Here is a 13,924-nt window from a genome sequence, read left to right on the forward strand (position 1 = left end):
ACTGACAAACAAAATAGGTCCAGTGGAACAGAATAACAGATTTCAGTGGGGAGAGGGTTGGAGGGGATGGGAAAAAATTAACCAAAGAAGATATATTCATATATGCATAACCCATGGACACAGACAATATTGTGGGGAAGGCCTGGGGTGGGATGGAGCTTGTGTGGAGTGGGGCAAAAAAGAGGGGGCGGGGTGATGGGGAACATCTGTAATACTGTCAACAATAAAAATAAATAAATACATAAATAAATGTTTAAAAAAAGAAATAGATCAAGGGTTAAGGCTGAACTCTAATAGTTATTTATTAGTATAAATGAGAGTATGGAATACTTTTTATTTTCTCTCAGTGCCTTCCGGAAAACATCAATGAATCTCTCCTGAACATGAGATATAGCTATACTGAAATCTCTATAAGAGGTAAATCTGAAGAATAAAAGCTTGTTTTTAAGATACCAGGTTTGGCAAGAATTTCTCAACCAGAGGGAGCTTTTTTTCTTGCTAAAAAATGACTCATTGAATCACCACCTAGGGAGAATTTCTCATTGTTTGGGAAGGATGGTCTGTAAATCCCTATTTTCTCTCTTCAGGTTACAAAATGAGAAGAAAGGTGACAGCAGTCCAGTTGGCTTCTTTCAATTGGTAATAAGACTGTGCTGACTTATGACATAGGCTTTGTAACTATGAATCTTTCAGATCATGGAGGAAGTGTTAAATCTTTAGTCATATTGGCAGGTTTTTTAACTACAGTGATTACTTTTTCAGTCATAAACGTTGTCTAGGTGATAACATGCTGACTAGCAATTAGAAATGTATTGCTGATTAAACACACGAATCTTACTCAGTAGATCAGAAAAGTGTCCTGGAAAATAATCACTAAGTTTATAATTATCATTTTAGTAAGAAAAATCATCACAGAAATCATATTGTGCATATTTATTCATATGACAAGACTTTAGAAATAGTATAAGTATTTTCTCCAAATTGTTCATGGTGGAGGCACTTCTAGGCACAAATAGGTACTCTTCGTTGCCATTATCAGTTCTAGGAGCCAATGTATGTTATTGCTGAATGTCCTACATAGTATATATACATGGCAATGGTATAAGTGCCAGTGACTGTTTCCCTCATAAGTTGTGGAGAAATAGCTAAGTTGGCTTCTTTCAATTGGTAATAAGACTAATAAAGTCAGCTCTTGAGATAAAGAAAGTGAATTCAGAGATCAGGAAAGAAATAACATGGACTGACAATGTAAGAGTCTTATGTTTTAGATAACTCCTATACCATTCATTTTTATATAATTAGTGAGAACTCTGTTGTTCAGTATGATGATCCCACAAAATTTGGTGTTGAATACTATTTATCAGAATCTAGTAACTAAAATTAAATAGTCCTCCTACCTCTCCTGCTTTTCACCCATAGATGATCTCTGAATCCTTTGTTTTTCAAGTTTCGATTTTCTTCAACGACTGACATTTGGCTGATGTTTGTGGGAGGTTTATGTGCATTTCTCCATGGACTAGCCCATCCAGGCGTGCTACTCATTTTTGGCACCATGACAGATGTTTTTATTGAGTACGAAACTGAATTACAAGAACTCCAGATCCCTGGAAAAGCATGTGTAAACAACACCATCGTGTGGACCAACAGCTCCCTCAACCAGAACGTGACAAATGGAATGCCTTGTGGGTAGGCTGCTATTTTTTACTTTTTTGTTCACATCTTAAACTGTAATTCAAAATGTGTAAAGGGAACATATTGACTGAGCTGGAATGGTATCTAATATAGAGTACACAGAAACATAAATTTACCCACATTTCTACAAATTACTCTGCCCTGAGGTTCTCCTATCTTACCAGGTTTTGATATCCTAACAAAAAACATATTTGGAAATTGCCCATTAAATGCATCATCCAAATTTAACCACTTTTAGTGTATAGGTTTAAGGATGGGGCTACCAATACTTAATACCAAAAGAAAATGACCCATGGATTTTACTTTAGTCCTATGTCATGTCTTATATACAAGACTTCCTTTCCTTTTTTCCTAGCTCTCGTCCATTCCTTAGCTTCTGTGGCCATGGCTAATGATCCACTAGATCCCCAGCCTTTCCCGTATAATGGGAATTTTATTACTATGCCAAAGGCCTTGGAGTAGGGGCCGCTGGTCTCAGTTAGTAGTTGAATTTCTATGGAAGAGTGGTATGGTGTCATGAACAGAAAAAAGCCATGCAGGATTAGCCAGAGCTGGCTGTGCTACTACTGTTTTCTTTGTGATAATCCCAATAGCTGCCTGGTAATCAGTGGAGTTAGAGTACACAGGTTGACTCACTGTTTTGGACTTTGCAGCCTGCCTCATGCTGCCTCAGGGATAGGACAAGGTCGTTGCACATATGAACCCACATGCTTAGGTTTAAGAACCAAAGGCAGGGCACAACCTGGCTAGAAAGACACTTGGAATGGCTTTCCTAAGTGAATTTATATGTTTTACCTTCATTTAAAAAGCTTTTAACAGGCTTGATCCCAGATTATGAAAAACCCTTCTAAATCACTCTTTCCATGACATTATCTACTCTTAGAGCATTTTATTCATTCACCTATTTAACCAAAAATTTTTGAACACCAACTATGTACCAGAAACTTGTGTAAGCATCAAGTATACAGTGGTTATTTTAAGAGTCATGGTTCTTATCTCTGAAACCATCATTAAATCAATGACCATTCAAATAAATACGTAGTTGAAAACCAGTTAGTGCTTGATAGAAAAGTATAGGATAACATACAGTATGCAGAAGTACCCTTTGAAAAATACTAAACCTACTCATTAGAAATAAATTTTCTAATATATATATGTTATGTTTTTTTCCCTAAATTTAGAAGTAAGACTCACAACAGTTTGTATGAAAGAGTGCCTATTTCCAGTGACTATCTTTTAAGTCTTTCATTTACATTGGAGGACAGAGATGAACTGCTTTTTACAGAATGAAATGACTACAAAATGTAAAGTTAATTACTCCCCCTTTTGAAAAAAAAAATTAAGACTTCTTTATAATGTAAATAGACCCAAGTCCTTAATAACAATCACGAAGATAAATTTTTTCAAGAGAAAATTCCTAAAAGTATATCTTATAATGTTTTAAAATTTGGAAATAACTATTAGAAGGGCCAAAATTGCCCTGGCTGATTTGGCTCAGTGGATAGTGTTGGACCTTGAACTGAAGGGTCCCTGGTTCAATTCCATCAAGGGTACATACCTTGGTTGCAGGCTTGATCCCTGACCCCTGTCAGGACGGTGTGAGAGGCAACCAATTGGTGTGTCTCTCTCACATTGATGTTTCTTTCTGTGTCTCTCCCCCTTCTACTCTCTCTAAAACTCAATGGAAAAATATCCTTGGGTGAGGATTTACAAAAAAAAAATCAAAATTAGAGATATATCCATGACACCAAGTGCTCATAAATATTTATTAGATGAATTAAAGAATGAATCTACCTTTATTCTGCATCACCAACATCCATTAGAAAGGAATTCACTGTGGCTATCCATTACTCGGGCTTTATTCACTATTACTGGGTCATGTACTTCAAGGTGAGCAAATAGTGAAAAGCAAATAGTGGTTTTCAGAAGCTCACTGGCTTTAGGTGAGTCCACATGATACCAAACCTGTAAAAAAAATTCATGTGATAACTCAGATTGTGCAGACCACACCTTTCTTGGGCCATTTCTTTACTAGGAACTCCTTTGATGAGTTAAATACTTTAATTGTGAATTATTATGGTCATTGACATTAATACTGTTACACCTCTGAATTACTATGTTTGTTTAGCTTTCATGTAGTAAGATCACTGAGAAAATGGAGTTGGGTGGGACAGAGGAGAAGGGAGAGGACATTTTCCTCCCTCTAAGAAGTTAATATGCCTCCCAAATTACCCAACTCCTTGCAACTTGCTTTCTTGAAAAAGTGTATCATTAAAAGTCCAATTTCTCCACCTATTATAATAGGTCTATCAGTCTTGGACTATACAAGGCGACTCAATGATTTTATCAACATAAGCATGCATGTTTAATAGTAGGAGCTAGTTCTTCTCTTTCATTATATTGGTTTCCACATACCAATTGTAATTTATTGGATGTAATTTATAGGCTAAAGCCTTTCAAATGGCTCTTAGTGAAAAATGCTGAAAAACATTACAGAACATTAGGCCTCTTGATTAACTTACTGGTTTTTACACTTTAATTGGATAGAAGTAAACTGCATTTTGATATTTGGACTTCCCTTCTTTTATCTTCTTTCAGTCTTTCACCTTACTGTTTGATTATTCTGAGCAAATAAATTCTGAAAAGCTAATGAAATCATGAAAGTGACATGCCGTCATTTCTGCCATATTCTGTTGGTCACACAGACCAACCCTAGTACTATTTGAGAGGGCACCACAAAACAGCGTGAATACCAGAAGACAAGAATCATTAGGGGCTTCTTGGAGGCTGATGACCAAAGCCATTGGGAAGTTACTATCCTCAATTGCCCCACATATGGATGCATTAATATAGAAATCTGAGTCTCTATTTTCTCTTGGATCTCAGTCTATTTTCTTAGCAATGTACATGTAGCTTATGCATTTAAGCACTCTTTTGAATTTAGACACTTTAAGACCACACACTTAAAAACAGCTTTATTGAGATACAATTCAGATACCATATAATTCACCTGTTTAACATGTACAAATTAGTGTTTTCTAAGGATTTTTTTTTGCCTTTCATCTAAATTATGTAACTTGTTGGCATACAGTTGTTCAAAGTATTTGCTTATAATTCTTTTTATTGCTGGAAGACCAGTAGTAATGTCTCTCTTTCATTTCTTTAACTATTTGAATCATCTCTATTTTTTTCTTGGTCAGTCTAGCTGAAGGTTTATTAATTTTGTTTATCTTTGTGAAGATAAACAGCCAGCAGATGAGATAATATCCTATATAATAAAAGCCTAGGTGGCGTCGCACGATGTCGTCACAAGATGGTCACCACAAGATGGCCAGCAGGGAGGGCAGTTGGGGCGAACAGGCCAGCAGGGGAGGGCAGTTGGGGGCAACCAAGCCAGCAGGGGAAGGCAGTTGGGGCGAACAGGCCAGCAGGGGAGGGCAGTTGGGGCAACCAAGCCAGCAGGGGAGGGCAGTTGGGAGTTACCGGGCCTTGAGGGGAGGGCAGTTGGGTGTTACCGGACCTGGAGGGGAGGGCAGTTGGGTGCAACCAGGCCTGCAGGGGAGGGCAGCTGGGGACGACCAGGCTGGCAGGGGAGGGCAGTTGGGGGCCATCAGGCCAGCAGGGGAGTGGTTAGGGGTGATCAGGCAGGCAGGCAGTCGAGTGGTTAGGAGCCAGCAGTCCCGAATTGTGAGAGGGATGTCCCCCGAGGGGTCCCAGATTGGAGAGGGTGCAGGCCAGGCTGAGGGACACCCTCCCATGCACAAATTTCATGCACCGGGCCTCTAGTAACAAAGATTTTAAAAAAACAAACAGAAAAATAATACAGGAAATCAATAAAACAAAGAGCTGTTCCTTTGAAATCAGCAAACCTTTAGCAGGGCTGACAAAAAAAAAAGGGGGGGGGAGAAGACACAGTTACCAATATTAAGAATAAAAGATGAGATCGCTACAGATCTTGCTAACATCTTCTAAAGCAGCGGTTCTCAACCTGTGGGTCGCGACCCCTTTGGGGGTCTAACGACCCTTTCACAGGGGTCGCCTAAATACATCCTGCCTATCAGACATTTACATTATGATTCATAACAGTAGCAAAATTACAGTTATGAAGTAGCAATGAAAATAATTTTATGATTGGGGGTCACCACAACATGAGGAACTGTATTAAAGGGTCGCAGCATTAGGAAGATTGAGAACCACTGTTCTAAAGGATAATAAGGAACTACTATAAACAAGTCTACACACCTAAATTTGACAACTTGGAGAAATGAACCCATTGATTGAAAATACAAATTACCACAGTTCATCCAATATGGTATAAATAATTTGAATAGTTCTAACTATTAAGGAAATTGAATTTATAATGTAAAAACTCCAAAAAGGGATCCTCCAGGTCAATACGTTTTCACTGTAAAATTCTATCTATGCTTAAATAATAATAACACAATTTTATACATTATTTTCCAGATAAAAGGAAGGAACATATTCCAATTCATTTTATGAAGCTAACTAGGGGCCCAGTGCACAAATTCGTGCACCTTGAAAGGAACTGTGGGCCACGAGGCTGCAGTAGGCACAGAGGTGGGTCTTGGCCCATCCTCTGCGTACCCACCCAGCCACTCCCGCCATGGCCCCCAGCCCCCTGTCTGCCAGCAGCCTTACTCCGCCGCTGCTGCTCTCATGCACTGACACTGGCCCTGCTTGCACCCTCTGAAGGTGAGGAGCGATTGGGGCCAGTGCCAGCAGCGAGTGTGAGTGCCAGCTACTGCCCCAATCACCCCTCAGGAGCAGGGGAGATGGAGAAGCCATCAGGGGCGAACAGGGCTGCCAGCTGCCACTCACAACAGCTGATGGTGCTGAGCGATCAGGGCCGTTGCTGGACACCAGCAGTGGGTGTGAGCAGTGGCTCCAGCACTAGCAGTGGATGGAAGTGGGGCTGGTGCCGGCAGCAGGTGCGAGTGCCGGGCAGGACCGCAGTGTGTGTGGGAGCAAAGAATTTTCAGTAACAACCAGAGGCTCGTCCTGATAACAGCAACCGGTACCCTGCCTTGGTCTGGTGCCCCCTCTCACACCATCCCACTGCGGCTGACTCCAGCCATATTCCGCGCATGCCCCCTGTTGGTCAACACACATAATAGCGACCGGTTGTTCGGTTGTTTGATTGTTCTGGTTGTTCTGCCGTTCGGTCTAGTTGCATATCAGCCTTTTATTATGTAGGATATTATACTGATACCCAAACCAGGCAAAAATATTACAAAAAAGAAAACTATACATTACTATACTCTCATGAATATAGATGCCAAATCTTAACAAAATATTAGCAAATAGAATTCAGCAATATACCAAAAAAATTATACACCATAAGCAAATGGGTTATATTCTAGAGAAACAAAGCTGGTTCAATATTTGAGAAAACAATCAATGTTATCTACCATGTTAACAGGCTAATAAATAAAACCACATGATCACCTCCATAGATGAGAAAAAGCATTTGAAAATTTCAACATCTATTCGTGATGAAAAGAACAAAAGCAAACCCTCCCTTTAAAAAATAGCATCTACAAAAAATCCAACAGTTAACATTATACTTAATATTGAAAGATTGTGTACCTTCCCCTTTAGACTGGAAATAAGGCAAGAATATATGCTCTCACTTCTATTATTTAACATAGTTCTAGCTTGTGCAATAAGGAAGGAAAGAGGTAGAAAAAATATTGATATAATAGTTAACACTACTAAACTGTACATTCAACAACGGTTAAGGTAGAAAATTTTATGGTTTTTTTTCCTACAATTAAATATTTGAAGATGTAAAGGAAGAATTACAGATATCTTTGTTGGAAGATGACATGATTTTCAACACAGACAATCCCAAAGAATCTACAAAAATCTCCTAGAACCAATAAATGAGTTCAACAAGGACTTAGAATACAGATAAAATACAAAATTCAATAGTATTTCTATATACTAGCAACAAAAATGTGGGTACCAAAATTCAAAATATAATGCTTATAACTACTTAAAAACTTTTACTTATGTAACTTTTACTTGTGTAAACCTAGCAAAACATGTACAGGATTTGTATGCTGAGAACTGCAAAATGCTGATAAAAGAAATCAAAGAAGACCAAAATAAATGGAGACACTTACTGTGTTAATCAATTGGAAGATTCAGTACAGTAACAATGTCAATTTTCCCAAATTTATATACATGTTTAATACAATTTCTATCAAAATCTAAATAAGATTTTTTATAGATATAAACAAGATAACTCTAAAATGTACATTAAAAGGCAAAAGAACTAGAATATCTAAAACAATTTTCAGAAAGAAGAATGAAGTGTGAGAAAACAATATACCCAATTTTAAGTCATATCACATAGCCATAATAATCAGGGCAGTATGATATTGACAGAGGAACAGAATAGAGAATGCAAACCCACGCAAATATGGCCAACTGTTTGTTGACAAAGGTGGAAAAGCAGTTCAATGAAGGAAAGATAAAGTTTTTATTAAATGGTGGGGAAGTAATTGGACATCCCAAACATAAACATATTCAGAAATTAGCTCAAAATGGATTATGACCGTAAATGTAAAAAATAAACTGTAAAATTTTAGAAAAATATATTGGAGAGCATTTTCTATGGCTAGAGAAAGAGTGCTTAGGCTTGACACCAAAAATAAGCCATTAAGATAAAATTTGATAAATTGGACTTCATCAAAATTAAAAACTTTGCTTTACAAAAGACCATGTTAACTGCCCTGGCTAGGTAGCTCAGTTGGTTAGAGCACTGTTCAGTATGACAAGGCTCTGGGTTCAATCCCTGGTCAGGGCACATAGAAAAATCAACCAATGAGTGCAAAAATAGGTAGAACAACAAATGGATGCTTCTCTGTCTCTCTCAAAATTAATAAATAAAAATTTTTACAAAGACCTTGTTAAGAGGATGAAAAGACAAACTACAGACCGGGAGAATGTATTTGCAAATTGTATATCTAACAAAGGTCTATAACTAAACAACTCTCAAAACTCAATAGTTAAAAAAAATTCAGAATATGGAGGAAAGACACAAACAGACATTTCACTAAGGATATAAAGATGGGAAATGAGCCCATGAAAAGATGTTCACACTAGTGGTTAGGGAATGCAAATTAAAATCAAAGTGAAATCAGTATTTATCTGTCAGAATGACTAAAATAAAAAATAGTGATTAACACCAGCTGCTGGTGAGGATATGGAGGAACTGGATCACCCATACCTTGGTGGGAATGTAAAATGGGGCAGCCGCTCTAGAAAACAGTTTGGCAATTTTTAAAAAGGTAGGCATGCAACTATTATATGACTCAGCAATTCCACTCTTGGGGATTTGTCCCAGAGAAATGAACTTAAATGTAAAAAAATAGAAGCATTATTTGTAATAGACAAAAAGTGGAAACAACCCAGACATCCTTCAATAGGTGAGTGGGTTAAACTAGCTGTAATTTATCTATACCGTGGAATACTACTTAACAATAAAAAGGAATGGGCTGTTGATGAAACTTGAAAGAATTATGCTGATTGAAATAAAACCCAATCCTAAAAGGTTACATTCTGTGTAATTCCATTGAACATTCTTCCAATGACGAAACTATAACAACAGAGAGCAGATTAGTGGTAGCCAGTGGTTAAGGGAGGAGTGGCCACATAAAAGCATGGATGCATATAAAAGGGCAGCATGATAAATCCTTGTGGCAATGAGACTGCCCTGATCTTAATTACTCAGTTTCAACATCCTGATTGTGAGACTGTCCTATAGCTTCACAAGATGTACCACTGGGGGGGAAACTGGGAAAAGGGCATACATAATCTCTCTGCAATATTTCTCACAATTGCATCCTCATCTATACTTATCTCAAAATAAAAAGTTTGATTAAAAATAAACAAAAAGTAGATTCCTGGGTGGAAATAAAATGGTTGTGGGTTCTCTGGAAGCAAGACATAGCCATTTTGGCAGTATGCTACCCTCATGTGTGGGTGTTCTAGCAACATATCCCTTGCGTTAGGGAATACAGAGCCTCCAACACCCTGAAGCTAGGACATGAACACGTTTCTGCTGCATCGTGATGCTCAGTTTAGAGCTGACATGGATGTCCACTCTACTGTGCCAGTGCTCCTATGTCTACAGGGCATGAGGACCATTGAAAGAAAAACTCCTCGCTAAGCAATGCACCTTGTCATAATGGCCTCCTAGGTATTTTAAGTGAAAAACCTATGGCTCTAGTAAATATGGAACTGGGAGGTGTAAATTGAGTGATTCACTCTCATGATGCATTTATTTTTTTATAAAAAGCAAGGTAAAAATCCTCATATATTAATAATTTGTAAAATATCTCTTTCCTTTCCCTCTAATTGTCCTCACTCCCCTCTCCTCTCTTCAACGAATGAGTCAGGGGAATCTTAATTTATTTAAGTAGATGTAAGTTAATTTTGCTGTTTAAAAAAAAGGTGCCATTCTGGGGTCGGAATCACCTGCACAATTTATAGAATCCTTTCCAGGATTTTATAATCAAAAGAACTTTCCACCAGGCACATGATGCAGAGTTTGATGTGCAGCCAAAGGAACTAGGCCAGCCTCTCTTTTCCTTCCTGTCAGTTTTCCTGAGAGGTTTGTCCTGTTGTTCCAGAAATATTCTCAAGTAATCTCTAAAACTGATAACTTTTTCTTCCCAAGAATAACACAGAAACGAGTTAGTCATCTATCTCTGAGGTGCCTCAGAAGTGAAAAGAATCATAAACTGCACGTGCCCTTATCCACACCACTCAGCGATGACGAAATTCTCCTGACCTTCGCTCCAGTAAATCCCGGGGCTGGCTAGGTGCTCAGTTCTGTAAATCCTCGTAGGTTTGTTTATAACTGGCAGCTGTGTCTTTCATGACAGGCACTAAATCACCTCTGCTTAAAGCGTCCGTAGAATGAATGCACCATAGGAAGGCTAAGTAAAGCTTTCTTACAAATGCTCATAGGTTTCTGTTTGTGGACACCCAAGTTTCATTTCACAAACAAAGAATTCAGAGTATGGACTCCTTTATGCATTAGAAGGCTTTACTCATTATACACTCTATCGTTAGCTTTTGTAAATGCCTCTGACCGTGGATACTTATATATACATTTATGATTTTCTAGGTCTTGTTCATTCTCAGGGTTCCCTTAAATCATTACGAAAACCTTGGAATGGGGTGAACACAGACTTATTAGCTGGTTTAGAGATTGTCAGAGGGGTTGGCCAAGGCAGTTATTTCCCTTTCACTAGTTTTTTCAAAGTCAAAGCAAAATCCAAAAACATTTATTAAGTACCTACTATGTGGAAGATATTGTACCAGGCTTCAGGCAGTGTGAGCAAGCAGCTTAAACCCAGTCCTTGGCCTCAAGTAGCTTGCAATGTACTAGCATGGAAAACAAATATATATATACTAATAATAGAGGAATATGCAAATTGTCCAGGACCCCGTCACAGTAACAACCGAACAGCAGGCTGTGTGGGGCGACTAGGCCGGCAATAGGGTTAGTGAGGGACGACCAAACAACTGAACAGCAGGCTACGTGGGGTGACCAGGTCAAAAGGTGTGGGCAATTGGGGTCGACCAGGCCAGCAGAGGAGGAAGTGAGGGATGACCAGGCCAGCAGAGGGGGCATTTGGGGGTGACCAGGTTGGCAGGGGGGAAGTTATGGACAATCAGGCCAGCAGGCAGAGGCATTAGGGGTAATCAGGCTGGCAGGGAGGGCAGTTAGGGGTTATCAGGCAGGCAGGCTGGTGAGCAGATAGTAGCCAGCGGTCCCGGATTGTGAGAGGGATGTCCGACTACCTGGGGATCGGGCCTAAACCGGCAGTCAGACATCTCCCTAGGGGTCCCGGATTGGAAAGGGTGCAGGCTGGGCTGAGGGGACCCCCCCCCCATACATGAATTTCGTGCACCAGGCCTCTAATATATATATATATGTATATATATATTCGATGTAAATGTATTCAATAAAGGTATTGAAAAATAGTGCAAGGTGGCAATAGAATATGTCATAGATAACAGTCTGTTCTGAATTAAATGAATTATATTTTGATACTTGGTTTGAGGTCAGTAGAGGAGAGAACACTTCCAGCCTGGTCACAAAAGGAAGTTCTGATAGAAAGCAGGAAGCTTGTGGGGTGAGAGCATCTATGCTGAAGATGCTGTTTTCTGATTTTCTAAAGAAATGGACTCCATATCATTTAAGTTGTCCCTGAGGATCAGGACAGTCATCAACCAATATGTTAGTTTTCTAATTATAAAGTTCCTGATTTCCTCCCCTCCCTGCCCCAAACCCTATGCCACAGCATGATAGCTGTGCTGGAAAATGCTGTGGAGCTTTCTTGCTGTTCCCCATAAGTTCTTTGGCTTCAACCTTAGAAAGCGCCCTGGAGAGTGAAGCTTCCTGAGCTGTAGTCAGCAGAAAGGCTCTGCTAATACAGTGTTTTTCTGCCTCTGTGGGAAGATGACATTGCACATTCCTCACAGTGTCACTCTGAGATGGAGGACTTGCAAAGCGGCTTAGATTCCTGAAGGAGGAACAGCAAGCCTCCTGATTTACAGCACACATCTCCCTGTGGCTGTGATGGCTCTATCACTGCACATAGAACCCCAGTGAAAGGGGCCTCAGTGGACAGAGCACTGGGTTGCCATGGAGGACCTCCGGGCTTCCAACAACTGCAGATTGATGATTTCACACCCTAGCATCTGGGCCTGCAAAAATGAAGGGGGTAGGCATCTCAGCTGTGATTGGTACCTTGAGATCTATTTAGGGATTTTTTTTTTGGATTGTCCATAATTCTATTTAGATAAAAAGCCTTGTCCATATTTAGTAGAAACGTATAATACGTGTATTTTAAATTTCTCTGTACCCACAAATGTAATCTTTGGTAGCTTGATCCTTCTTGTGAGTCTTAACATTTTCTCTCTCTTTTGAAGGTTGCTGGACATTGAAAGTGAAATGATCAAATTTGCCAGTTACTATGCTGGAACCGCTGTTGCAGTTCTTATCACAGGATATATTCAAGTTAGTAGCACCTATATTTACTTCTTTTTTAACCATCATGGGCTTTTTCTTTTTTTTTTTTCATTTAAAAAGATGTTTTTATTTATTTCTTAGAGAGAGAGGAAGGGAGAGGGAGAGAGAAAGAAATATTGATCTGTTACCTCCTGCACGCTCCCTACTGGGGAGTCCACAACCCGGGCATGCGCCCTGACAGGGGAATCAAACCAGTGACCTTTGGTTCCTGGGTCAATGCTCAACCACTGAGCCACTTTGGCCATTTTACTTCTTGAGCAACATCTGGGTTCAAAGTCATTACAATGAAATGAAAAGTGTACTCCTTAACTTTTAAGTTATGCAGAAGCCCTGAGGACTACAGTGGTGTGCTTGTTTTTCCGGGGGAAGGGGGGGTCGGGGGTGGCGGGGTGGGGGGAGAGGAGCCATGAGAGAATGAGAAAGATTCTTCCTCTCAGTTGGAGAGGATACAAGCAGTTGTCTAGAGAGACAGAGATAGACCTTTAATTTCAATGTCCTGTCCTTCCCTGCCCTCCCTACTTCGTACTCTCTTCTAAACTCAGAAATAGACACTGCAGGTGAGTTTGTAGAGGGCGAGTGAATGGTCTGGAGAAAGCCAGATGTGGTGAGTTGGAGGAAAGCAAACTTTACTCTGTTTCTCTTTCATGCTAAAGTCTCACCCAACTGTATTTCAACCCAAATTCTATAAACTAAATGTAGAGCACATTTAAGCTATGGAAAGACCTAGAGTCACTTAACCCTTATTAAGGAAAAAAGTATTTCATGTTTTGCCACCTCCTGTAGAAAAAAATAATACCCCCCTGCTGGGGTCCAATCCCAGCAGGTCCAGGGGTCCCCAAAGGTGTGGATGGAGTCGGCGAAGAAGGAATGACACGAAGACAGCCTTCAGTTGGTCAGCAGCCTAGTCAGGACCTATAGCCAGGATCTCCAGTCAAAGTTCTGGTCGGAGTTCTGGTCAGGAACTGATGAGGATCTGACGTTTATTGTCCTATTACATCCGTATTTATACCAGCCGATTCCAATCCTGTCAATTTCTATTACAAGGGTTAAGGTGTTTCTCATCTCCATTCCAGGGAGTAAAGACCATGTAGCTTAATTACCCGCCTGGCACTTAATTAAGGGGTTGTATCCCCTCCCTAACCTCAGGGAAAGATCCCC

At 39.8% G+C, this 13,924-nt stretch overlaps 2 protein-coding genes across 3 annotated transcripts in view; one reads left to right on the plus strand and one right to left on the minus strand.

Annotated features, from left to right (window-relative positions):
- The window catches only part of DHRS9 (dehydrogenase/reductase 9), a 48,633-nt gene extending 47,187 nt beyond the window's left edge, over positions 1 to 1,446 (minus strand). The window contains exon 1 of the mRNA XM_023745222.1: positions 1,398 to 1,446. The gene's annotated coding sequence lies outside the window, so the exon portion shown is untranslated. The remainder of the gene's footprint in view (positions 1 to 1,397) is intronic.
- Positions 1 to 13,924, plus strand: part of ABCB11 (ATP binding cassette subfamily B member 11) — an 83,047-nt gene that overhangs the window by 9,640 nt on the left and 59,483 nt on the right. For both annotated transcript variants that reach the window (XM_023745221.1, XM_023745216.1), the window contains 3 exons: positions 588 to 639; positions 1,448 to 1,686; positions 12,667 to 12,754. In XM_023745221.1, coding sequence (XP_023600989.1) covers positions 588 to 639; positions 1,448 to 1,686; positions 12,667 to 12,754 — 379 coding nt within the window. The remainder of the gene's footprint in view (positions 1 to 587; positions 640 to 1,447; positions 1,687 to 12,666; positions 12,755 to 13,924) is intronic.

The sequence above is a fragment of the Myotis lucifugus genome, unplaced genomic scaffold (genome assembly GCF_000147115.1).
Source record: "Myotis lucifugus unplaced genomic scaffold, Myoluc2.0 scaffold_5, whole genome shotgun sequence".
Taxonomy (NCBI): domain Eukaryota; kingdom Metazoa; phylum Chordata; class Mammalia; order Chiroptera; family Vespertilionidae; genus Myotis; species Myotis lucifugus.